Raw genomic sequence first — 27,070 nt, forward strand, 5'->3', positions numbered from 1 at the left:
CCATCTCTCTACTGAGTATCACCAACACTCCTCTGTCCACAGCTGCCTGGGAAGGGCTGGTGCAGCCAGGTCCAGTTTTGAAACAGACTTGTGTTCAGACTCAACCTTGAATTCTTACCTCTTTGGATTCTGGATAAGCCATTGTGTATCTCATGGCCTGTCTGTCTCCTGTCTGCACAATGGAGGTTATTCTAGATGTACTCTTTAAGGTTGTCCCCAGTCATATGTGAAGTAATACCTATAAAATTGAAGGAGAGCTGTCACATGTATGTAGTTCTTCCAACCTTTCATTTCTTCTTCTTGTTAACTCAGGTGATGCTCCTCTTCGAATCATAACCCTAGTCCTTACATTGTGTGTGTGCGCGCGCGTGTGTATGTTTCGAGGCCAATGATCTGGATGCCCCAGGAAAACAGCTCCACCTAAGGAGGAATAGGCAATGGCTTCCTCAAACATTCGGATTTCTGATTTTTAATGCCAAACCTATGGTAGGGTATAGAGCCTTAACTTGGCAGGTTGGAGCACACTCTTATCTGGAGTCTGCATGTCATATACCCTGTCCAGTCCCAAACTCTATGGGGGACTCGATTACTTAGGTATGGAATAAGAAACAAAATTCAGAACTGCATAAGTGTGAGCTCAGCATAAAGGTGTCACAACTGGATTTACACTGGTGAGGTGTTGGCAGGGGTCATGACATCTCCATGTCTGTACACGGTTACAGCAGCACAGCCTTATCCAGAGCCCCTGAGAAGGCCCAGGTGCCAATGGGACTCCACTTTGAGAACACAGGGCAGGATTCACACCTGGGCTGCACTCTGACCAGTCTGTGATTCTGGGCATGGCATCATACCGAGTATCACCAACACTCCTCTGTCCACAGCCGCCTGGGAAGGTCTGGTGCAGCCAGGTCCAGTTTTGAAACAGACCTCCCTTTGGGTGCAGACTGATTTAAGTGATTCTAGAGAAACAGGAAAATTACCCAATGTTATTTCTAAAATGTGGTTATAAAAAGTCAATGCCAAACCAGTTGGTCACACAGACCTGTTGTCTCTCTAGAACTGTCTCTCAGACCCGTCAACCTGGGAAACGAGCTTCTGTGCTATGAGTTGCTATCAGGTGAGAACCAGGTGGCCTCAATCTGAGTCAGACCAGAAGACAGAGGGAGGTCAGGTCTCCAATCCACACTGAAGCCCACTAGTTCCCTGAGGGAGCTGAGGCCCTGAGTGAAGCACAGCTGAGACCAGTGCTTCAGAAGCAGAGACACTGGCAGCAGCCTGCACTGAGCCGCGCTGGGTTTCTCATCCAAAGAAACGGTGAGAGAATAGGTGCTTTTTGGTTAAGACACTAAGTGTGGGGTAATGTTTTCACACAGCAATAGATTAGTATGTGGCTGTACCCACTCTGGGCTCTAACCTTGCTCACCTCTGTCTACCCGCTTCTCTTTCCAAGCTCCCTGCATCCACAGTGGCCTGCTTTCTGATTTTCTCTCTGTCCAAATATATATTTTTTCTTCCCAGTCTTTGCTCAGTGTGGCTTCTTCTCAGGTTAAATATCCTCAGCGCTGTGTAGCGTTGGCTCTTTCCTATCATGAAGCTGAAAATATAGATCTTATCTTCGTGGAGATTTTTCAGACTGCCTCACCTGAGGGAACCCAGCACCCCCGGGTGGCTCCCTGCTGTATTCCTAAGTGGCACTTGCTCCTCCGTGTTATTTGATTTTGTTCATGGATTTGTCCATCTTGCTCGCCAGACTGTGGTGGGCAAAGACATTCCTTTAGGGTGGGCCACTGTTCATTTACTTCAGCACGAGCACATTTTGTATGCTCTGGGCACGGTTGCTGAAACAAGAAATAAGATGATACATCCCACCACTAACCAGGTCATATATTAGGAAGGGATGCTAATATTAAGAGCCACCCAGCTGGTGTGGCTCAACAGTTGAGCGTCAACCCATGAACCAAGAGGTCATAGGTTCAATTCCTGGTCAGGGCACATGCCGGGTTTCTGGCTCGATCCTCAGTAGGGGGCATGCAGGAAGCAGTCAGTAGATCGCTGTTTCTCTCATCCATGTTTCTATCTCTCTATCCCTTTCCCTTCCTCTCTCTAAAATCAATAAAACACACACACACACACACAACACACACACACACACACACACACACACACACAAAGCCGTATGTCGTGCAGAAACAGGAAGAGGAAAACAAGGGACCAGGTGACACTCCTGCTCCATTTACTCCAGCTGTACCCACTGGACTCAAGACGCCCCTGGTGGTCAGCGCTAGTCCTGCACCCTGAGCAGGGAAACTACATCTGCCTTTGAGTCTCCTGGACCTGAGGGGGACAAAACAGCAGGACCTGCAGAATCTGGGCGGTTTTAAGGGGTATCTTAGAAGCTTCCCCTGTTTTCCTTATGTCCACATTGTTCTGGGATGACGAGGTCACTCATGAAGCCTTCTCATCAGGTCTGGGGCAGTGATTCAGGCCCTATTTTCTGCATCCTTGCCCTCCAACTCAGAAGGACCACCAGACCAGAGAGAGCATACGCCATCTCTTTGGGAGTCTAGGACGGAAAACCGACAGTAACGTTCCTGAGCCTATGGGACTCTTGTTTTTTTTTTGTTTTTTGTTTTTTTCAAATTGCACACACACATACCTATATTTATTTATACACATACATATATTCTACAATCTATATTAAATACTAGTATATGTACATATGTATTGTGTACAAAAACTACATATTCTAATATATACTAATTTAATTTCTGTACATTGTTTCTAACCAAACAATAGTTTCTTTTTTTTTTTTTAATTTCTTTATTGATTAAGGTGTCACATATTTGTCCTCATCCCCCCAGGACTCTTGGGTTTTAACTGCAAGCTCTCAAATTTTTATGGGAGGAAACAATTTTCTACTTTATTTATTTATTTTTTAAATATATTTTATTGATTTTTTTACAGAGAGGAAGAGAGAGGGATAGAGAGTTAGAAACATCGATGATAGAGAAACATCGATCAGCTGCCTCCTGCACAACCCCCACCGGGGATGTGCCCGCAACCAAGGTACATGCCCTTGACCGGAATCGAACCCGGGACCTTTCAGTCCGCAGGCCGACGCTCTATCCACTGAGCCAAACCGGTTTCGGCCAATTTTCTACTTTAACCCCCTCCATCCAGGGGGTGGTAATTGGAAATCAGATGGGGATTATCCTTAGTGGTTTCTACTTATATCTGTGAATTTCAGACACCAGGACCACTCACCTTTTGCCTTCCATGGGCCTGGTCCCCATGGAGCTTTGGGAGTCCCCATACTCATGATCCTTGCACCTCCCCACTCCCCATGCTGTGGACCTGGTCATGTCCTGGGAGGAGAGGCTGCTGCTCTGAAGCAAAGCAGTCTCCACCTTCTTTCTTCTTTTGTCTTTTGTCAACTGCCAGGTCCTCACTGAACCCATGCCTTAGCATTCCCTCTTCTTGTGTGAGTGGTTGTGCGTGACTCTGTACCAGTGTAGACCCAGTGCAAGAGAGTGCATGTGGGGTGAGGTGGGGTGGGCTGGGGTCCACACGGCTCTCATTTTCAAAGCTAATCAATTGGCAGAGCTCAACCTTGGCCTACATTCTCCCTTCATCTAATGACCCTGCCTTTGAGTGAACAGTGGTGCGTTATACAAGGAACAGCTAAAACTTGAATCCTGAAAAAGGCGGTCCGGCTCCTTGTGATTGCCTCTGTGGAGGCGCCAGGAGCACCCTGACCTTCCTCAAAGCCTAGAGGTGCTCCAATGGCTCTGCAGATTTTGCATCCAGTGGAGGATTATCTGACTCACTTGTAGGTGGAGAAAGTGAAGTTCCCCGAAGAGAAACAGTGGCTCGGCGACTGCTAAAGAAAGGCACAGATGTGAAGTGGGTCATAGCTCAGGGTCTTCAGAATCCTATTGGCGATATCACCCCGGCATCCACCAGGGTGGATAGGATAATGTGTCCCAGGAAAGGGAAGTGACTTGTCCAGATTGACACAGGTTTTCAAGGCGGAGCTACTTCTTCCTTTAATATTGAATTTCTCTATTCAGAGCAGGAATCCAGGATACCAACACAGACAAGAGGATGATTCTTGTCATTATCATGGAAGTGAACTATGGACATGGACAGTCCCTGCTGAGCATCTACTGCCCACCCTAACAGGAGGCCATCATCTGTCTTCTGCCCCAACACTTACTAGCTGGTTTTCGTCCTCAAGGCTGTGTCGTGGCGCCAGATGGCTGCTGGAGGAGCAGCTGAACCATGTCACCATTCCAGGTTATGCTGCATGACCACGTAACTCCCATAATTTGACACGTCACTACATATGATTGCAAATGCCATTCTAGGTGGGTGCTGAGCTTGGAGAGACATGCTCATTCAGAATTTTTCCACCCTGTGGCTTCTCCATTCCTAGGACACTTATGCCTTCTGCATCTATTAGACCATGAAGAAATGTATGAGAGCATCTCTTTTTTTTTTTAAATTGAACTTATTGGGGTGACACTGATTAATAAAATTATAGGTTTCAGGTGCACAATTCTATAATGCACCATCTGTATATTATATTGTGTGCTCACCACCCCAACTTATGAGAACATTTCATAAGCTAGGTTTTCACTGGCACCAATTTTCCTTTTCATTGACAACAAACGACACTGTCTTGTGGCCACAAGGGGGGCTGAGAGAGGCAGTTCAGCTGTGCTTCCTCAAAAGAGAAAAATGGATTTCGATGGAGAGCTCAAGTTCTCTGCCACAGTGAGTAACTCATTCAGATTCATATTTTCCAAATCAGTAATGAGTATTACCATATGCCAAGAACAGTACCAAGGGCTGAAATGCAATTTGACAGCAATTTTCCTTAGAGAAGCTCCACATCAAATGAAAAAAATAAAACATGGTGTGAAGTGCCTGGCATACTGGGAGAAAATGATCGGATGACTCCTGGTTAAGTCCATGTTCAAAGAAAAAAGGAAATTTGGGCCTGGCTGGCGTGACAGTGGTTGAGCATCGACCTGTGAACCAGGAGGTCAGGGTTAGATTCTGGTCAGGGCACATGCCCGGGTTGTGGGCTTGATCCCCAGTGAAGGGCATGGAGGCAGCCAATCAATAATTCTCTCTCATCACTGATGTTTCTTTCTCCCCCTCTCTCTTCCTCTCTGAAATTAATAAAAAAAAATATTTAAAACAATTAAAAAAAAAGAAAAAGGGGATTAGGTGGCTGAATGAAGATGGGAACAGGAAACATAGAAGCAGGTCACTCAGATACAAGATTTTAGAATAAGTACTATGCAGCAATGAAACATATTTTGGAAAAAATAATAGGGATGGGATAGTTGCTAATGTAAAGTGAAAGACTAGGGATATAGGGTAACTCCATTTTTAAAAAACTATGAATTTAGGTGGCATTACAGATATGCTGAGTTGTAATCTTCCAATTAAAAACACTGTGTCCTGTTGGTATGATCAGGAGGATTTTGTAATTACATTTTGGTTGTTATACTAATACTAGAGGTCCAGTGCAGGGATTCATGCACAGGTGGGGTCCCTCGACCTGCCCTGCACCCTCTCGCAATCCGGGACCCCTTGGGAGATGTTGGATAGCCAGTTTTGGCCTGATCCCCGCAGGCCCGATCCTGACAGGAGGGAGTCTGATCCTGTGCGTTGAGCGTCTGTCCCCTGGTGGTCAGTGTGTGTCATAGCGACCAGTCGACTGGTCATTCGGTCACTTAGGCTTTTATATATATAGATATTTTTCAAAGCAAACACACAAAGTGGTGAGATACACAAGTTATTTCCAACACTTTCTTTTAAAAAAAAATATATTTTATTGATTTTTTACAGAGAGGAAGGGGGAGGGATAGAGTTAGAAACACTGATCAGCTACCTCCTGCACACCTCCTATTGGGGATGTGCCTGCAACCAAGGTACATGCCATTGACTGGAATCAAACCTGGGACCCTTCAGTCCACAGGCCGATGCTCTAGCCACTGAGCCAAACCAGTTAGGGCTCCAACACTTTCTATTTGTTGTGATGGGACCCTGGGCATGACTCAAGTGCCCATAAAAGAATCCCTGAAATACTGCACTCAACAAATGTCTTATGCTTTCTACGGTGAGAAATGCCAAGAAAATGACTTGCATTGGAATGTACCCCCATAAACATTAAATTTTACAGAATGCAATTCGATCTAGTAAAAGCAAGCCTGAAAAGATGTGTCAGTTTGGTGTTAGCTTCTATTGTTAACCCTTTGCACTCTCTTGCTTTTTTCTCGAGCTGCTACCGATGCTAACCATGCCGAGTCAAACTCGACATCCGAGTGCAAAAGGTTAACAGAACCTTGAGTGAGCCCTGCATCACTCATGCCATTTCTCACTAAGCCACCAGGGGTCAGTGCGTGTCTGCTTGGAACAATAACACTGCATGGCCTCAAAGGTTTCTTTATTAGGTGGCTTTCTTTATAACATTTTCTAACATCAGATTTATTTTTCATATTTTTAATTTTTATTTATTGATTTGAGAGAGAGGGGAGAGAGAGAGAAATATCAATTTGTTGTTCCACTTATTGATGCTTGATTCTTATATATACCCTGATCCGTGATCAGACGGACCACCAACCTTGGAGAATTAGGACGACTAACCAACTGAGCTATCTGGCAAGGGCAACATAAGATTTCTTGAGGAAATATTTACTTGCTTTTCTTCATCTATTTCATTTGGAAGCTAATGAGAATCTACTACCAGTACCAAATATAGGTTGAACCAGAGCCAAAAATGTCCCTTGTGACTAAAACAGACATGAAAAATGATGTGTCCAACCCTTGTCCATCTGTCTTTTTCACTCTCTCTCCAGACATGAATAATCCTCTGGGCAAAATAATATTGACCCTCTGTGTAATGGATTAGAGATAACTGTCCAGCATGTGTCCACATCTTTGTGATAGGAATCTTTAAGTAGCAAGTGACCCACTCATAAGATTGTGAACATGTTGCTTGAAACTTGAAGAGACATGATGAATGTGTTGACTAGATCTTTGTGGAAGTCTGTCCAAGTGGGAGATCTTTTCTTTTCTTTTCTTTTATTTAGACTTTATTTTTAAATATATCTTTATTGATTTCAAAGAGGAAGGGAGAGGAGGAGAGAGATAGAAACATCAATGATGAGAGAGAATTATTGATTGGCTGCCTCCTGCATGTCCCCTACTGGGGATCGAGCCTGCAACCTAGGCATGTGCCGCTGACTGGAATAGAACCCGGGACCCTTCAGTCTGCAGGCTGATGCTCTACCCACTGAGCCAAACCAGCCAGGGCAAGTGGGAGATCTTTTCAGCACAGCCAAGGTTGGGTCCATACTATTTACTCTCCAAGCACTGAGTTTGCTTTGCCCTGGGGAATGTGAATTAATCCTTGATATCAAACAGCATGAGGGTCAGAAAAGGGAAAAGTGGTTATAATTGTTGTGGAGGAGAGACAAGCTTATGATTTTAATTACTTGGTATCCTGCCTAAGCAGGTCTCCTCTCTGTATGATAATTTCATCACCTCTCGGCCATCTGAGAGCAGAGTCTACTCTACACCTTAGTTCTGGAATATTTTAGGCCCCTAGACCACCACCTGAGAGTGAAGACGTGACACATACCCCACAGGACACCTACTACATTAGGACACACTGCCGTGAGTGAGAGATATAGCAGCTCAACCCAATACATAGACACAAACACAGGGAAGCTGCCAAAATAAGGAGACAGAAATATGTCCCAAATGACCATTTCCTCAATAATAAAATATAGATAATAGGCCTCTTCATAGGTTTAGTGAAGCAATTCAAAGAAAACAAAAACAAAATATATGTATATATTTAGAATATGGACCTGGCATACAGTAGCACTCAATAAATATTTTCTACCATCCTCAAATTTGTCCTCTCAAATCTTGAGTTTATTCTTGGTGCTTTGGTAGGTTTTTTAATTGTTGCCATTGCTTAGTTGTCTGTCTTTCCCACTAGACTCTAAATTCCAAGCAAGTAGGAATTATGCCTACTTAATTCACCTTTTAGCCAAGGTGCCTATTCTGGCTGGCAAATAAACACTAATAGAGTGCATGTTTCCTAAAAACCAAAACCAAAATAATAATAATAAAAAGCCCTTCCTTTTAGTAACAACAATACAATGATAACAACAAGAAACTTGCTGGAGCTGAAACCGGTTTGGCTCAGTGGATAGAGCGTCGGTCTGCGGACTGAGGGGTCCCAGGTTCGATTCCGGTCAAGGGCATGTGCATTGGTTGCGGGCACATCCCCGGTGGGGGGTGTGCAGGAGGCAGCTGGTCGATGTTTCTCTCTCATCGATGTTTCTAGCTCTCTGTCCCTCTTTCTCTCCCTTCCTCTCTGTAAAAAATCAATAAAATATATTAAAAAAAAAAAAAAGAAACTTGCTGGAGTTTTAGCTTTTGATATGGATCCAACTTCAAATGGCCTCTAATCTTCTGGAATAAAATTCAGAAAACAGGCTTGCAGTCCAACAACAGAAGACCCTGGCACGACCTTTATCTTAAGAGAGATAAAGGGAAAATACATGCTAACTCACTTGGGGCGTAAAGGTTAGAAGGAAAGATTTTATTCAACAGATTCTACCTATGAACAAATTATGGCAAATACTGGAGGGAAAAATTCCTTTGTGATCTTCTAGATACTGTTGGTAGGCTCAATAAATACTGATGGGGGCCATTTCAGGATAGTTTTGCAAAATGTGCTGGGCATACTGGATGGTACACAAGATGATTTTATCTAGTGCATGGATACATTTGTTTCAATATTCTAGTTGAATACTTATTTAAAAAATATATATGCAGGAAAAAATATAAGTATTTTTTTATAAAAGATTGATCTTTTTATAAAAGATTGATTCTGGAGAGAGAGAAAGGGAAAGGGAAAGAGAAACATTGATGTAAGAAAGAAACATTGATTGGTTGCTTCCCGCATGCACCCCAACTGGGGACCAAACCCACAACCTAGGTATGTGCCCTGACCTAGAATCCAACCTGCAGCCTTTCAGTGCATGGGACGATGCTCAACCAACCAAGCCACACTGGCCAGGATGCAAAACACATTCTTAATTTAATTGTCAAGAAAAGTTAAAAAGCCTGGCCGGCCTGGCTCAGTGGTTGAGTGTTGACCTATGAACCAGGTCACAGTTCGATTCCTGATCAGGGCAGATGCCTGGGAACCTTCGGTCCACAGGCCGACACTCTATCCACTGAGCCAAACCGGCTATGGCTACTTCCCACTTTTCTATGAATAAGCACTGTGTCCAGGCTGCCACACTATGGCTCTCAATAAGTAACCTAAAATGAGCCAGCTAGATTTAGGTGATTCTAAATAATTCCACTGGCCTTCATTAGTATAAACATTTTTACATAACTTGTTGCATGCTGATTCAGCTCTAAGTAATCTGGCTTTACCATGTACAATTTGATATCTATCTGGTTTATCACTTCCCCATACTCAGAACAGGGTAGTAATTAAGGGATTTGACTTATGGAGGCCTTGCCTTTTTTGCTTATGTGTTGTTTAATCTTGGGAACAAAAATGTAAGATTACAAAAAGGAATGAGCTAAATGTTTGTTATTAGTAGAGAAAGCACTGAAATACCTGCATTTCCCTCCCCTCAAAACCAAATGCTGGGCCATAATTATATGGGGTGGGACAAAAGTTAGGTTTATAGCTGTTTGTATAGAAAATAATACAAGAATAAATGATAATACAAGAATAAACTGTGCCCTACTGGTGTGGCTCATTGGTTGAGCATCAACCTACGAACCAGAAGGTCACAGTTCGACTCCCAGTCAGGGCACACATGCCTGGGTTGCAGGCTCTATCCCCAGTAGGGGGCATGCAGGAGGCATGATTCTCTCTTATCACTGATGTTTTTCTCTCTCTCCCCCTCTCCCTTCTCTGAAATCAATAAAAATAAAAATAATAATATATATATATATAAACCCTGTGTTTTGTGTACTCAACTGTAACTTATTTTTGCCCAACCCTGTATATAAAAATTAACCAATGGTGTCAGATATTCTATTTGATGGATAATTACAATAGCCACATTCCCAAAACCTACATAAACAACCTAAAGAATTACTTTTAAAATCATGCTAGACCAAACTGCCTGGAACAGATTAGGCGCAATGTATACCAAGACATATATACCACTCTCTAGTATAAAAGTTTTAAAAAAATCATGGATAATATAATCTATATATAGAAAAGCCTATTATGCTAAGTGTCCGTCTGACTGGTAGCTATGATGCGCACTGACTGCCAGGGGGCAGACACTCAGTGCAGGAGCTCAGCTGACTGATGGGCGCCAGATGCTGGGCTCACAGCTGGTGAGCACAGCTGTGGCGGTGTCAGCCTCTCCCAAGGACACTCCCCCTGCACGCCCCTCCCCCATCCAGACCAGGATCAGGACTGGCATCGGGGCTGACTGGGTGCGAGCCTGCGACTGCTTCTCAGTCATGGGTGCGCCAGTGTCGCCCTAGGACGGGTGCGTGGAGACCGCAGTGGAGCAGCAGTGAGCCTGAGAGGTGGCGGCAGGCACAGCAGGGCTGGGATGAGCGGGAGCGGCGCAGCTCCCGGCCAGGGCTCCGGCTCCTCCCCAGCCACCTGCCACTTCACGCACTACTACATCCCTTGGGGTATGTTGGACTGCCGGTTTCGGCCTGATCCCTGCAGGCCAGGCCGAGGGACCCCATCGGTGCACAAATCCATGCACCAGGCCTCTAGTAATTTATGTTTATAAATAACAGCCATATATATATATAAACATTGTTATAAAGAACAAAACAAACTCAGAAAAAAGCAATCAGAGTATTACTTCCTACACATAAGGCAACTAATGCCCCAGTACCTCAAAGTCCTTTATAAAAGGAGATAGCTTAATAAGTTCTAGGGTCAGGGTTTTTTTGTATTACTTTTTTTTCTTCTTTTTCTTTTCATCTACTTCCATTTTAAGCTTAACTTCTTCAGCTGTGAGAGCTCCCAGTTTCTTATTCTTTGCTTTCTTAACCTTTTCCTTGATGGCAGCCACATCAATTTTAGTTTCAGTAGAAGCTAGACAAATAAAAACACAATATGTGTAATTCTTTAGATTTTACCAAATAAAATATAAAGAATATGTATTTAGTACAATAATTTCAGAATATTTTTATAATTGGAAGGTCATGTTATAAAATATAAAACACCTGCCTAAAGAAAAGTTAGAAATTTCTTTAAGAGAAAAAAAAATTAAAATACTTTAAAAACATATTAGTGAAAGTACATGTGAAATGGTATTATTGTTTAGTTATATGAACCAATTACTGGATTCAACTGGATTCAACTCTATTAAAACTACATTCCCCCCACTTCAATCATACTTCAAGTTAGATTATTTTTACTTATATTCTTTTCACATTTTGGAACTTTACAGCACTCATTAATATGCCAATTTTCCATCATACCTGTTAAAATAATTTAGAATTATATTTCATGAAGAATATTATATGTCATCCTTCCAACTTCCATAATTTTAATTAATTAATCATAAAGTTATAAGTCAAAATCTTCTCTAATACCACATAAAAACTTAAAGTTTTCCAAATGTTAGTTCAATGAATGACTAGTATTATTTTGTTGGTGTCCTTTGGCTCAAGATAATGAAAAATCCATGGTAACAATATAGGAATAAAACGTAAGCTATAGATCACACGAGAGAAGAAAATCACAACCTCAGATGAGCCGTTTTTGAAATTCGTGATAGCAGAGCTCAGGGATCTCACGGCTTTACTCTTATTTTTACAGAAGAGTCACTCTCTGGTTTATATCTTTCAAAACAAAAGGTCCTTCACAAGCACATCCGGGGATTAGCTGCTACTAAAGTACAAATTACCCCCGTTGTTTCCTGTCCCTGGGATTAGTGATTAATGAAATGCTAAGTGAATTAACAGCAGATATGGTTATTTCCTTACTTAACACTCAAATTTAGGTAAATTCACTAAGGGTTTACTTTTCAGATAACAGACTTTTACATTACACCAAGAATTGGAAAACAAGCTTTACCTTCCTTAGGTTTCAAAACTGGCTTTTCTTTAGGTGGAATAAAAGCTTTGTTTCTTTCCTCTTGTCTCTTACTGAGAGCTTCTGCTTGTTTAGCCTATGTTAGTAATAAAACATACATTAGTGAAACACAATTTATAGCTAATTAAGAATTCAAGTTTCTATGAACTTCATTATTAATATTGTGAGCTAGACGAAGTCTTACCTTTATTGCTTCCATTTTCTGTCGCTTTTTTTGACTTGCCTTCAGAAAGTATTCACCACTAGCCAATTCTTTATCAATCTGTTGAAATCAGTATTTACAATAACTTCAGAAATAATGTAGATGAAAGTCATTTTCTAAGAAAGGTCATGAGGTAAAGACAGAAGCTCAAAAACATATGATTAATTCATAAAGGGAATGACAAAAGAGAAGGAAACATAATCTAAATTGAAGGAAATATGTCCACAAAAGCATGGAGGTAGGAAAGCAGGTTATGTGTTCAAGGAATACACAAGAGACTGCTTTAAGTAGGGTGGAAGGTCAATAATTCAAAAAAGTGTAATAGGAAACTGGAAAAATAGTTTGAGGAAGGTTGAAGAAATTTGAATGTCAGGTGAAGGAGGTGGGACATGATTTAGAAATGACTCAAGTTTCTGAGGAGAGTGAAGAGACCAAAGCAGGATTTTTTTTTAATGTAAGCTATTTTTCCCTCTCAATCCTCACCAGATGACATACATATAGAGAGGAAGGTAATGGGAGGAGAAAAAGAGAGACAGACAGACAGACATCAATGTGAGAGAAACATGCTTCCCAACTGGAGATCAAACCCACAACCCAGGTATGTGCCCTTAGTGGGAATTGAACCGGCAACCTTTTGGTGCAGAGGACAACACTCAACCAACTCAACCACTCAGGCTGGGCCTGAGCAACATTTTTTAAAGTACAGAAGAATAGAGAAGAGATAAAAACCTAGAATAAAGGGTAGTGGCATGCAAAATAAAAAGCAAGATTGTCAGAATTTGGTGACTAAAACACTAATTAGAGAAAGTTACAGCTCATTCATTCACTATATAGTCAACATTGATCATTTATCTATCTTGCACGTACACAGCATTATTATATCTAAGGCAATGTTCTAAATTCTTTACAGACTAGAGGCCCGGTGCGAATGGTACAGTGGTTGAGTGTGGACCTATGAATCAGGAGGTCATGGTTCGATTCCTGGTCAGGGCACAAGCCCGGGTTATGAGCTCAATTCCTAGTAGGGGACGTGCAGGAGGCAGCCAAACAAAGATTCTCTCATCATTAATGTTTCTATCTCTCTCCCTCTCCCTTTGTCTCTGAAATAAATAAAAATATATTTTAAAAACTTAAAAAGAAAAAAAAAGTACAGCAGGTGTTATGGGACAGGGTTTAGTAACTGGATCACTCCACTTTCCCTCCAACTACCAGTTTCTTTCTGGCTTCCCTTTCTTCCTTTCCCTGAGGAAACCTCATGATTGAGCACTTCCACCGTTTTTTCACCATGATGACCATCATTCCTTTTTTCCTTCTAACCTTTCATCAGACCTTCCCTGAAAAACTTCAAGCACAAGGCTGTGGAGGAGGAAGACAGTACCCAGAAAGGGATGGGTTTACATGCTGAGCCTAAAGAACTAGCAGGAAGGGAAGAGTTTCCAAGGGAGGGAATAATGAAGCAAGAACCCTCAAGAGATAGGTGAGAGCAGGTAAAGAAAGAATTGATACACATGGGAAGATGTAGGTGAGAAAAAAGTAAGTTGAAAGAATTATTGCCTGATGGTCTAAAATATTTCGGTAAAATAAAATTAAATGACATCTGCTAGGAGTGGGAGAGTGCCTAGAAAATTAGGAGGATTCACAGAACTACCAGACAACACTGAGGACCCACCTAAGGTTGGAAACATAAATTTAGAGTGGATATAATCCAATGTTATGACTCCTTCCACCTATGTGTAGTAGCCACATTATGGAAAAGAAGTCGTTTTAGGACTGGTCCAAGTTTAAGAGTTTTGCTGGGCAGGTGTGATAGATGGAAAAAGGAGCATGAAAGAAAACAATGGGCAAGATGGAAAAGGACATTTTGGAAAGGAAACCAGAAGACAGTTAACAAAATGAGAGGTATTCTAACTTAGAAAAAGGAGAGCTATTAGATTAGAATTTAAGATTTCAAAACAGGAGCAGCCATATATCTTATGGTCATAGGAATGATGCTAAAGTAGAGAGCATTTTGAGCTAAATTGTTGAATTAAAAAAAAACAAAAACATTTTATTGCCTTTTTACAGAGAGGAAAGGAGAGGGATAGAGAGTTAGAAACATCGATGAGAGAGAAACATCGATTCAGCTGCCTCTTGCACACTCCCTACTGGGTATGTGCCCGCAACCAAGGTACATGCCCTTGACCGGAATCGAACCTGGGATCCTTTAGTCTGCAGGCTGATACTCTATCCACTGAGCCAAACAGGTTAGGGCAAATTGTTGAATTTTTTATCCATGGAACATTTACAGTGGCTACAGGGACATGGGTGACACCAACCACCTTGATATAGTTTACACTCACAATATGAAGCCCCCTACCCCATGCACTTTGCTCAAAATAAACCTATTTACACTTACCTTCAGTTTCCCATATCTCTACATACTCAAACACATACACACATATTAACACAGCAATTCCACCTAAAATACCCTCAATAAAGTCTCTTACAAAATTGATGATAACAGTTTCTCCATCATGTAATGAAATTCAACATTTAATACTTACCTGACTTTCTGGTTGTGGTGGTGGGAATGGTGTATACTCTTTCTTAACAGTTTTTTTCTTTGGTTCCTTGCGTTTATTCACATTTTTGTGCTTGAACTGTGGCAAAAATCTTTCCCAACTTTGTGATCTTAATTCAGAATCTTTTGCCAACTCTCGTTTAATCATTAAGGTCTTTAGTCATGCAATATACAAACAGGGTAAAAATGTTAATTTCAGAAGTCATACATTTGTCAAATTAAGACATCATAAATATCATTCTTATACATAGATCTTAGTCTCTTAGGTAGGATTAAACCAATTCCACAAAGAAAAGAATATGTAATCTCGATTTTTAACCAAGCATAAGAAAATTAGATTAAGAAATTTCAAAATTATTAAAATAAATTGAGATGAAAGAGAGACTAATTCAGCTCTTCAACTATTATTTCTTTAAACCTTAAAACTCAACTTAATAGCAGGGAGAATACTTAATAATGTTCCCTGAAAGGAGGAAGCTTTCAGTAGCACCTGAAATATCACAGGGGGGAAAAGCAAACCTTCTCATGATCAGACAAAACCAATATTCTCACATTTCCTCCACTCCATTTGAATTTTATAGACATTGGAACACAAAAGGATACAAACCAGGCAATAGATGCATGACTAGCTCTTTTTATCTTTAATGTCCCAAAGTAACTTTGTGCACACAGGGAAAACTGTTCTTTCATGTCAATCTAATATGAGACTTTTAAACTTAACTTCACCAGATTTAACTGGACTGCTCAACAAATACTCATCCTATATTCTATACAATAAAAGCCTAATATGCTAAGTGTCTGGTTGTTCGGTGACCAGTCGACTGTTCAACCAATCAAAGCGTAATATGCTAATGATATGCTAAGGCTGCTCAATTGCTCGCTATGACGTGCACTGACCACCAGGGAGCAGACACTCCAACCGGTAGGTTAGCTTGCTGCTGGGGTCCGGCCAATTGGGACTGAGTGAGATGAGCCGGACATGCCCTGGAGCCCTCCCGCAGTCCCTTTCCGGCCCCAATCGTGCCCCAGAGGGGTCCCTCAGCCTGGCCTGCACCCTCTCACAATCCAGGACCCCTCGGGGATGTCAGAGAGCCGGTTTCTGCCCAATCCCACAGGCCACTCCCCTTGGGAGGGCGCCAGATGCAGGGCTCATGGCTGGCAAGTGCTGATTGGGTTATGAGCCTGCAGCAGGCACAGTGGGGCCAGGATGAGCGGGAGTGGCTGGTAGGAGCTGCAGGCGGAGTTGGACTGTGGGTTTCAGCCTGATCCCCGTAGGCTACCCCAAGGGACCCCACCTGTGCACAAATTCATGCACTGGGCATCTAGTCATAAATAAAACAGCTCATTACAGCACGGTTACATTTCCAAGAACAGTCATAAACTTTGTGCACACAGGGATATAACATCTCTCTCAAAAGGCTTACAAAACAGATAAAGCAGAGCTATTTTGGGTAAGCTAAATAATTTGAGTATTAAGTCCTCTCCTCCCCCAAAGGTTTTAATGCAATCTAAAATATTTGAGGCTTTATTTAATAGAAAAAGGCAGAATTCTGAAAGAGCACATCTTTAAACATAAAGATGGGCTCACAGCCTAAGAAAACAGGATTGATATAATCTACGACAAATTCTGTGAAACCTTTCTTGTATCAGAACTATATAATACACTAGGGACCCAGTGCACACCTGCTGATGGTGCCAAGCAATCGGGGCCAGTGGCGGCTCCAATGCTGGCAGTGGGTGCAAGTGGGGCAGTGCCGGCAGCAGGTGCGAGTGCCCTGCAGGACCGCGGCGCACAGGAGCAAAGAATTTTCAGTAACCACCAGAGGCTCGCCCCGATGACAGCAACCAGCACCCCACCTTGGTCTGGTGACCCCGCTCACCTGCTCCACCATCCCATCGCAGTCGATGCCTGCCATGTTCTGCGCTCTGCCGCCTGCTGCCGACACCCACCATGTTCAGTGTGTACCCCCTGGTGGTCAGTGCACATCACAGCAACTAGTTGTTCAGTTGTTCTGCTGTTTGGTCTATTTGCATATTAGGGTTTTATATATAGAGATTACAGTGTACCTGTCAATACTGGACTCCACTGAGACCCAAGCTTTTAAGGAAGTAACTTGAGGACTGGGTTGAGTTGAGTGGGTTGAATCCTACCTTTAATTTACCCAAAATATCTCTACTTTATCTGTTTTGTCTATTCAACTTTTATAAAAATTTAATTTCAAGAAAGTTTTCTGTAGCTAAAAGAAGTCTGATAACCACTGTTACACAAATATATAATTAACACTCACTTTAATATTATAAATTGGATGAATATTCTTCATAGTATCTAGGACTACTTTTCGAACCTGAAATTTGCAAAGAAAAACGAATTAGTCATTTATAAATATCTTAATGAACCAGGTAGAAAGGAATTACTATATTTCAAAATATCCTACAAACCAGACAATGGCTGCCAAACTGAATAGTTCCTTCAATTGCTCTTAGTGGCAACTAGATCTTTCATAATAGTTAACCCTGGGTACAGTGTTAACTATTTGTACTCAATTATACAGTGTTACTCAATTGTACTGTGAAAATGTGACATACTGAACAAGTGTAACACTCTGCAACTGTGATTTGGGGGGAGATGGATTCAGAGTCAGAAAATGTAGGCTCAAATAATGGGACTGCCAGTTTATTTGGGAAAGACACTTAATTTTCCTGTTCCAGCTTTCTCATTTGCAATGTGGAAATGAAGATACCTCAAGGGTCTGTTGTAAGAACTAAATAACATATTTACACTTTGAGATTTACAAAGTATTCAATGTATTGAAGTTATTATTACCCCATGAGAAAAGGGTAGATCATGTCTAAGAATGAGGTCCAAGAAAGTTCTATTAAAAGGCCCTGGAAAGGAAGAAGCAAGACCTCACAGCCAGATCCAGATAATAGTATCAAAGGGAGTCAATTGGAACAGTATCTGCTCAACAGAGTTCCTCATAACAAGTTAAAATAAATGTTCATGAAAACATTAAATTCAAACAAAAGAAAAATGTATCATAAAGGAAAATTTGAGTTTGACCTCAACTAACTGTATACATTTCTGCAAATAACAACATCTGTTCAATTCCCTAATATTTGAGCACATGTAACTACATCATGTTTCTCATATGTGCTACAGAATGAGCTTAAATACCCATTTAAAATTTGTAGTGGGAGGAGCGAAGGTGTGAAGACCTAATTGAGATGTGTGTGACTGTCAAAGATTGGTCATAATATGTTAATGTCTAGGAGCGATGACTCCCTCAAATTCCATGAAGTACAACGTATTTACTAATGGAAAATCAAACAAAGCACATCCTAAAATAATACAATAATCATAAAACCATATATTATAACCAAATTATTTAATTTGTTCTCTGCTGAAAATTAAAGATATTAAGTCTCACCTCTTTTAAGCCACTAAAAGGTCCAATGGCTGAAACCGTGTTTCCCTGAACCATAATGTAACAGTTTGTTAAGAGTTCCAATGCCTATATCAAAGAACAGTAAGTTGAAATTCAGTTGAAATACACTGAAAAACTAATGACAAAAAAGATACTAATTTTCTACCAGTAAAAAGTACCTTTAATGTAGATCCTTTGGGACCAATAAGCCGTTGTCTTCTTTTTACAAATCTTTCTTTATTTCTTACTAAAGAACCTATTTTAATGATGTCACATGCAATATCATCCTGAAGAATTCGTACTGCCTTTGGAAAAAAAAGAAAATATTCCACCAATATTCTTTACAAATACACTTCAAAGTCCACACTTGATATCTAAGCAGAATAATGGAAACTCTACGGAGGGAAGGAGGGAGAGAGGGAGGGAGAGAAGAAGGGAGGGACACAGGGAGGGAGGGAGGGATGCAGGGACGAGTGGGTGGATACAGTGCTGTGATATCTCTAATGGCACAAATAAAGCAAAATCTCTGTAACTGTGAATTTACCTGTTCAAATGAAACACTCCTTGCTAATAGTTTTATTAGGTCTCTGGCCCTAATGATGATGTATGGATCAAAAGTCTTCTTTGTTGTACAAACAGTCATGCTGCCCTCGATCAGGTCCAGGGTTGCATTAACATGCTACAAAAAGGAAAGAGCAAACAAGCTGTCTAAAAATGAATTCAGTTTTAGATACTTATATAACCTATCCTAATCTAACTATTGATGACTAGGAGTTAATCTCCCTCTAAAATTCTATCAACTCCCTCCTTGAAGAAGCTGGATAGTTAATATAAAGAATGCTTAATTACTTTCGTACTTCAAAGAATATAGAAACTCAGGCAATTGAAACCATTTATACTTACTGGAGTTTAGAATACTTTGTACTTACTGGAATAAAGATAATCTCTAGTTTAAAAAATACATATCAATCCAAATGAGACAATACTTATACTAACATGCTATTTTCTAACATATGAGCATATTCTGAATAGTGAGTGATGAACTATTCAACATAAGGTTGGGTCTGTATGAGTTTATGAGAGGGGGGGGGAGGGGAAGAGAGAGAGAGAGAGAAGAAGAGAGAGAGAGACCAGATGTAGACAGCTATGAAAATACGCTTGCAGTTTGCGGAGTCACCCTCATACTCAATGGGCACAAATGAGTCCAGGGCAGTCCCTCAGTTTGAGAAATATATTTCATGTTACAACCTAGTACACATACATATCCTATATAATAAAAGCCTAATATGCTAAGTGTCTGGTTGACCAGTCAGCTGTTCAACCAACAAAGTGTAATATGCTAATGATATGCTAAGGCCACTCAACCACTCGCTATGACGTGCACTGACCACCAGGGGGGCAGTCAACCGGTCGACCAGTTGCTATGACATGCACTGACCACCAGGGGGCAGACGCTCCAACCAGTAGGTTAGCTTGCTGCTGGGGTCTGGCCAATTGGGACAGAGCAAGACAGGTCGGACATGCCCTGGAGTCCTCCCATAGATCCTCCCTGGCTGGCCAACTTCCCGCATCCCTTCCCGGCCCTGATTGTGCACCAGTGGAGTTCCTTGGCCTGGCCTGCGGGACCCCTTGCGGGATGTTGGAAAGCCGGTTTCAGCCCGATCCTGCAGGCCAGGCCGAGGGACTGCATTGGTGCACAAATTCGTAAAATGAATCAAAAGCTTCATAAAATTATCCTTACCACATGTGACATATTCATTTTTTAAAGACTCCTTATATCCACTAAATTGACTTCTGGATCCACTAATGGATGTCAACCCATGTTTGAAAAACAAAAACAAATACACCACTCTAGGGGCATGGCAGCAGCAACAAATAGGAAAAAGATGGCACATCCACATCTTACATTTAAAATGAAAATTAATAGAATAATGGAAACTCTACAGAGGGAAGGAGGGAGGGAGGAAGGGAGGGAAAATTAAGCAATTAGGCAGAAACATGCCTGACTCAAACTGTGCAGGTTTGTGACAATCACCATAGTACAGAATAGGTATTCTGAAATGTGCGAGTACACAGATGAGTTTCAGAGAGTCCATCAAATCCCTACAATTTTAAAGGTATGTGTATTTTTCAGTAATCTATTATTCACAAAATTAAAAACACAAGTATTACAAGAATAAAGCTTATGTAGGCTGTTTGAAATACCAAAGGAACCAAATTAGTCAATAATGCTGGCACCTTAAAAAAATCCACAAGCACACATACATTTACTTAAAAGTAAAGGTATAAGCAGGAGCAAAATCTCAAAGAAATATATAAAATATGCATACATGTTCATTCAAGGCTTTTTGAACCAATGGCCAGCACTCTTTCAAGTAAGCCTCTCTATATTTTGGGAACAAAGTTGCAAAACTGCTTTCCTCCAAGAGTCCTCTGGGATTGTCCTCTTTGGAAAAAGCTGGTTCCTTCCAACCATCAGGAACAGTGAGGAGTTCTGATTCATCTACAGGAAAAACAAAATGAAACACACATCAGACTTTAGCCCACTTTTGGACATTTATATGCATAGTAGGGTCCCTAGACCTGGCTGGCAATCAGGGCCAATAGGGGCCTTCCAGCTGCCAGCCGGGGCCTTCCTTCGTTCCACGCCACCCCCTGGTGGTCAACGCACATCATAGTGAGCGATCGAACCCCCGAGGGGACACTTTGCATATTAGCCTTTTATATATAGACTAGAGGCCCGATGCATGAAATTCATGCAAGAGTAGGCCTTTCCTTCCCCTGGCTGCCGGCACTGGCTTCCCTCTGGCCACTGGCAGGCACCCGGGACCTGGGCTTCCCTCGCAGCCCCGGCTTGGCTTCATCAGGAAGGACGTCCAGTCTAATTAGCATATTATGTTTTTATTATTATAGATAAGCAACCTTTCAAATTTTACTGAAGTGAAGCCAAAGTGTGTATATACTGTATGTATATACTGTATTTGCATATGTGTATATGTACATAAAATTTTTAAAAGCTGATACTCTGGTGTACACTTTGTTAATAATCACTGGTTTTAGGGTTTCCAAAGAGTTTTCATGAGCCTTATTTCTTTTCTTTCTTTTTTTTTTTTTTAACAGTAATTTAAAGTTTATTCCAGCTATAATGCAGCTTATTCTGACTTTAAGGTAGCATCACATGGCATACTTCTGAGTCCATTCCCGAGATATTCTGTTGTACTTATCTCTGTCTGTTTTATAGATCTGTGCAATCTCTGGCACTAGGGGGTCATCTGGGTTTGGATCACATAGCAGTGAACAAATGGATAAAAGAACTTTAGAAATAGTTAATGCAGGAGACCACTGTGATCTTAGAATATCGAGACAAATGCTGCCATTACTGTTAATATTTGGATGATAAATTCTTGTTGTAAATGCAACCTTAGGTGGATTGAAGGGGTAGTCTGTAGGAAAAGGAATTGTCAAAAAGAATACACCACCTTGATATGGGCTGTCATTAGGTGGCTTGCCAATGAAACATATCATCCCCAACTGGACCTGCAGAACACTGTGCTGGAGGGTCATGGGCCAAATCACTAAGTTCCTTATTAATCCGTTTCAGCGCCATAGTCTGTGCTTTGCATCTGGCTCCTCACTATCTCGGTGTGTGCTCAAAGGTCCGGCCAAAACTCTTGATTACCCCGGCGGCAGGGAAGGCTTGTCTCTTCATCTCACACTGCCTCTGCCAGACACAGGCGCTTTTCCTTCTTTTCAGAACAGCACCTTCTTACAAAACTGATCAGAGGTTGGACTCCATGAGCCTTATTTCTGTATACCCTTCATGATAACCATGAAAGGTAGGAAGAACCAGTATCATTTTTCCCATTTCATAAAAGATTAGTGACTTAATTAAGGGGACATAAAGGTCTCTTTTCATCAAAACAAAATGCCTCTGAAGGGTCATAAATTATCTCCCATAACATTTATTAAAACTCCTGGTTGTGCCGCGCCAGCACGGCCAAGGGTGAACCTGAGAAGAGGCTGAGAAGAGGCGGTGAAGGATTGAAGAAAAGACAGACAAGAGAATACAGCTGGGGCTTGGTGGATCTCCCATGCCTAGATGAGGACACAAAAGACCCAGTCTGCAAGCTGATGCTTTATTTTATAGTCTGATTAAAACAAGGGTAGATCAACATGTATACACATGTTCTTGTTTTGGCAACACTTGCTGCACCTCCCACAGCCCATTAGCTACTTAGGAAGGAATTAGGGAGGGCTAGAAGGTTAAGCTTAATTATGCTAAGAGGGCTCTGCCCTCCAAGCTGGGACTTGTTTGTGGCCCTGCCACAGGTCAGCCCGAGGCTTAACCCTAGATCTGCTCCCTACACCTGGTCCTGAATTTTAGGAACCTCATAAATCCAACAGCTATAACTTACATTAGTACTATTCAAAGGTATAATACATAGGCCTGCAGTAGAAGGATAAGCTGTGAGTGGGTTAGAAATGTAATTCTTGGCCTCCACCTTAGATCTACTGACTCTGAACCCCTGGGCCGAGGCACAAGCATCTCTGTTTTAACAATCTCATCAGGAGATTCTTTTGCACACTAAAGTCTGAGAAGCAGGTCTTGATAATCCATGTTATCCACCCAGTCAGGTAAACCTGCTTTCTGGTTCTTATACTTTGCTATTTCTGGATGAAATCACAGAGAATTAGCTAATCTTCATATATCTTTCACTTCCCAATATCCTTAATGAAAGCTTGAAATCAACAATTGTCATTATTTAAAATGCACATACTAGTACTAGTTGAAACTAGTACCACATGACTGACTAGAACTATACAGTGAGAGGAAAAAAAAAGAAATTTTGAAACCTACAGACGGGAGGGTATATAACGCCTGGGACCCCCATCCAATTTGCTTTTCAGATTAGCTGCCCATCTGCACTTCTTAAGCCAGATATATAGGTTTGCTTGCTTTGCTTCTTTATCAAAGATGCATGCTTTAATAAATTGGCTTTTCACAATGCAATCAAGGTCCCCCATATACATCCTATGTAATAAAGAGGTAATATGCAAATTGACCATCACTCCAACACACAAGATGGCCGCCACAAGATGGCCGACAGGGGAGGGCAGTTGTGGGCGATCAGGCCTGGAGGGGAGGGCAGTTGGGGGTGACCAGGCTGGCAGGGGAGGGCAGTTGGGGGCGACCAGGCCTGCAGGAAAGGACAGTTAGGGGCGACCAGGCTGGCAGGGGAGGGCAGTTAGGGGCAAATGGGCCAGCAGGGGAGCAGTTAGGCATCGATCAGGCTGGCAGGGGAGTGGTTAGGGCAGTGATGGCGAACCTATGACACGCGTGTCCACGCGTAGCCATTTCTGATGACACGCGGCCGCTGAGGCGGCTACATGCCGAGGATGAAACATTTGCTGCTCCTGAGGATGAAACATTTGCGAAATAATGTTTTTTTCCTCAAAGTGACACACTACCCGAGTTATGCTCAGTTTTTTGGTGAAGTTTGACACACCAAGCTCAAAAGGTTGCCCATCACTGGGTTAGGGGGTGATCAGGATGGCAGGCAGAAGCAGTTAGGGGCAATCAGACAGGCAGGCAGGCAGGAGAACAGTTGGGAGCCAGCAGTCCTGGGTTGTGAGAGGGATGTCCGACTACCCGTTTAGGCCCGATTCCACCAGGATCGGGCCTAAACAGGCAGTAAGACATCCCTTGAGGGGTCCCAGATTGGAGAGGATGCAGGCTGGACTGAGGGACACCCCCTGCCCCCATGCACGAATTTTGTGCACCAGGTCTCTAGTTCATTTATAAGAGAAGACAAGGATCCAGGCTGGGAACAGCCCTCTCCCACTGACTCGGAAGCTGTCCGGGAACACCTCTCTGGTGTTGGTGAGAGGTGCCTCTAACAGCACCACCTGCACATACCCTACACTTCAAGGATTCCAATCCCATGTACATAACCTAGAGAAATTCTTGAACATGTAAAGCTATAGATATGTACAAACATGTCTAGAGCAGCACTGTTTATAACAGCAAACAATGGGAACAATGCAAATGTCCATCAATGGTAGAATGAAAATATAAATTAGCATATATTCATACAAGTGAACATCATAGTAGAGAAAAATACAGCTTCAAGCATTGCCCTGATTAAATAACAAAAACAAAGTTAAGCCTAAGATGCAGGACACAGAACCATGCCTACAGTCCTTTCCCATTCCCATAAAATTAAAATATAGGCAAAAGTAAACCGCTTTGTGCATAGTTTGTAAAGATTATGAAGAAAAAGAACAGAATGATCAACATGATTTAGAACAGTTACTTCATGTTTCAAAGAAAAAGAGTATGTTCTGAGAGGAGCTTGTAGGAGGTGTTTTGGGTTTCACAATGTTTTATTCCGCTCAATGAGCGCACCTTTCTCACGTGTTGGCTTTATTCTTTAAGATGTACATGTACCATACTCTACTATGTACACTCATAATTTAAAAAACAACAAAGCACCGTTTATACCTTTCTAAGGCCTTTAGAATGAGAGTTCAAGGTTTTTAACACTTCCAATAAGAATGGTTTCAGAGGTCCTGGGCTCTAGCCTCTCTTCCTGTCATTCATACTGACGAAAATGGATCAAACCAGAATAAAACAAGACAACAATTTAAAGGCAGGGCAGTGTAAAGAGAAGGAGGCGTGCCGTCTAATATTTTAACAATTTGATAAACAATAATAATAAATGATGCAAAAATTTTTCAGGAACTCACACACTAGCTTTCAGGACATGCCAGATACCTCCTCCTTATCACTCCCTGTCTCACTCCTTCATTACCAGCGTTCACTCAAGTAAATAACAACCTCCTACTCCTACCACATCCCTCCTTTTGTCAGCTACTTCCGCCCATCGCCGCAAGTCAAAGGCTCTGCAACGCCCTCCAAAATGTCTTAATTATCACTTTACGGAAAACGAATTCCGCAACACCTTCATTCTGGGAGCCTTTAGCAAAAGCGATTAGCTAGGAACACGTGACCGGCACCCTATCCGCCAGACGGTTTCGCAGGCCCGGCCAAAAACCCTAAAAAGCAGCTCTGATAGGCACTCCATTTCAGAGAACAGACTCGAGGCGGCGTGACACGATCGCAACTAAACCTCCAAACCCAGGCTTCGGTGCTCACACCACCTTACCTCGGTTCTCCTGCTTCTGCTTCTGGTTACGAAATTCACTTTTCCCACCCGCTGGGGCTGGCCCGTTCGCTTTGGAGGCCGCCATGTTCGAAACGCTCCCGTTACTACCGGAAATGGAACGGTTCTTTAATCCTTCCGGCTAAAGTCCCTGTCCTCAAAAATGAGTTCCGCAGAACCCAGACGGGGAGATCTGCGCAGTCTCTGTGCGTGCCTACGCTAGAACCCACGGATTTGTGTCAACTACAGCGCTTCTTTCGCGTAGCTCCGGGCTTCTTTTCCAGGATGCAGTGCAACCACGGAGTTTGGCTGCATGCTGGGAATTGTAGTTTAGCTCTGTAGGCAAGTTGGAGACGGGTTTTTGTCTGTAATTTTCCCACGGCCTCAGAGTCTAACCCGGGCTGACCACTCTAGGGTTTGGTCGCAGAGTGCACTAAAGTCACTCCTTTGGTAAATATTTATATGATAGTCAAATATGTGGTAGACGTTGGGAAAAGGTACTAATATGAGAAATATGGTTCTCCATGGCAAGAGGTGACAGTAATAGCTACCATTTACTGTGAGATTACTTTGTGCAAGGTACTTTGTGTGTATTGTTTCTAATCCTTAAAACAAGACCAAAGTTATACATTGAGAAAACCAAAGCTTAAATAAAAACCCACAAGACTTATAATTTTTTTGCAGATTAGTTTTCAAAGTCCTTGTTTCTGATGGTGATTTTCTAGGGTATTGGTATTTCTCTTTCTAAGCCAGAAGGATAGCAATTAAGCATTACTTCTGAAGTATTTCACTTAGCCTAAGACTTCCCAAAATGACTAACTCCAGGCTATCCCAACACTGCATATTAGCTGACATCAAGGTGTGAGGTTCACCACTACTACAAATCTTTACACTTCTAGGAATCTAAAAGTTCTTAGACTCGCTAAAGATAACACTAATTTTGATTATTGTTTTTATTGCTTGCTATTTAAAATTTATTTTGCAGAATAGAAAAAGTTTGATAGGTTGAATTCCTCACATCATTGAAATGGGAAACAATTATCTGAAACCTATCCTTGTGCATCTTCTAGAAAGGATTCTTATGAAGTACATGTAGAAGAGACTGTTACCTAAGATAGAAGATCCCAAGATTATGTTAAGATTTTTTGCTGTTATCCTATGCGTCTTATAAATGACAGGCAATGATTTTATCTCTATATTCTTACAATCTGCTAAAATTTTTTTGACAAATTCCTATAACAGAACAAATAAAAGGTGAAAATTATAAAGTGAGAAGCAATCCTTCAATGTTCCTAGAAAACTTAAGAAGCAGGTTTTTATTACCCTTATTTAAGGAACTCAGTCACTAATAAATAGTGAGTTAGACTTCAAGTCTAGGCAGTCTGACCATCAGTAGCTCTGTTGCAAGGAGGGCTGGATTTTCAGCCTCATTGCTTTTGGACTTGAGCTGCATCAGCCACCCTTCTCTGTCTTCAGCCTGCTGGCCCACCCTGAAGATTTTGGACCTTTCAGGCCTCCATAATCACATGACTATTATATAAATACTTTGGAGAACCCTGTCTAATACAGCAATTTATAGTAGAGTAA

The 27,070-nt window shown here is 41.8% G+C and overlaps 1 protein-coding gene and 1 pseudogene across 3 annotated transcripts in view; both read right to left on the reverse strand.

Annotated features, from left to right (window-relative positions):
• LOC103292526 (KRR1 small subunit processome component homolog) overlaps positions 1-25,591 on the reverse strand; it is a 30,281-nt gene extending 4,690 nt beyond the window's left edge. The window contains exons 1-12 of one of the 3 annotated variants that reach the window (XM_054718875.1): positions 25,487-25,591; positions 20,651-20,823; positions 18,865-18,999; positions 18,500-18,625; positions 18,324-18,407; positions 17,184-17,240; positions 14,879-15,049; positions 12,318-12,395; positions 12,116-12,209; positions 10,990-11,128; positions 852-959; positions 119-238 (exon numbers count right to left, since the gene is read on the reverse strand). In XM_054718875.1, the coding sequence (XP_054574850.1) occupies positions 950-959; positions 10,990-11,128; positions 12,116-12,209; positions 12,318-12,395; positions 14,879-15,049; positions 17,184-17,240; positions 18,324-18,407; positions 18,500-18,625; positions 18,865-18,999; positions 20,651-20,823; positions 25,487-25,571 (1,152 nt within the window). In that variant the 5' untranslated portion in view covers positions 25,572-25,591 and the 3' untranslated portion in view covers positions 119-238; positions 852-949. Of the gene's footprint in view, positions 1-118; positions 239-851; positions 960-10,034; positions 11,129-12,115; positions 12,210-12,317; positions 12,396-14,878; positions 15,050-17,183; positions 17,241-18,323; positions 18,408-18,499; positions 18,626-18,864; positions 19,000-20,650; positions 20,824-25,486 lie in introns of those variants that run through there. The other 2 variants (XM_054718874.1, XM_008148784.3) reach the window with 2 other exon arrangements.
• LOC103292525 (ubiquitin-conjugating enzyme E2 D3-like) lies at positions 21,444-22,033 on the reverse strand (annotated as a pseudogene).
• Positions 25,592-27,070: the final 1,479 nt, after the last annotated feature.

The sequence above is a fragment of the Eptesicus fuscus genome, chromosome 7, assembly GCF_027574615.1.
Source record: "Eptesicus fuscus isolate TK198812 chromosome 7, DD_ASM_mEF_20220401, whole genome shotgun sequence".
Taxonomy (NCBI): Eukaryota; Metazoa; Chordata; class Mammalia; order Chiroptera; family Vespertilionidae; genus Eptesicus; species Eptesicus fuscus.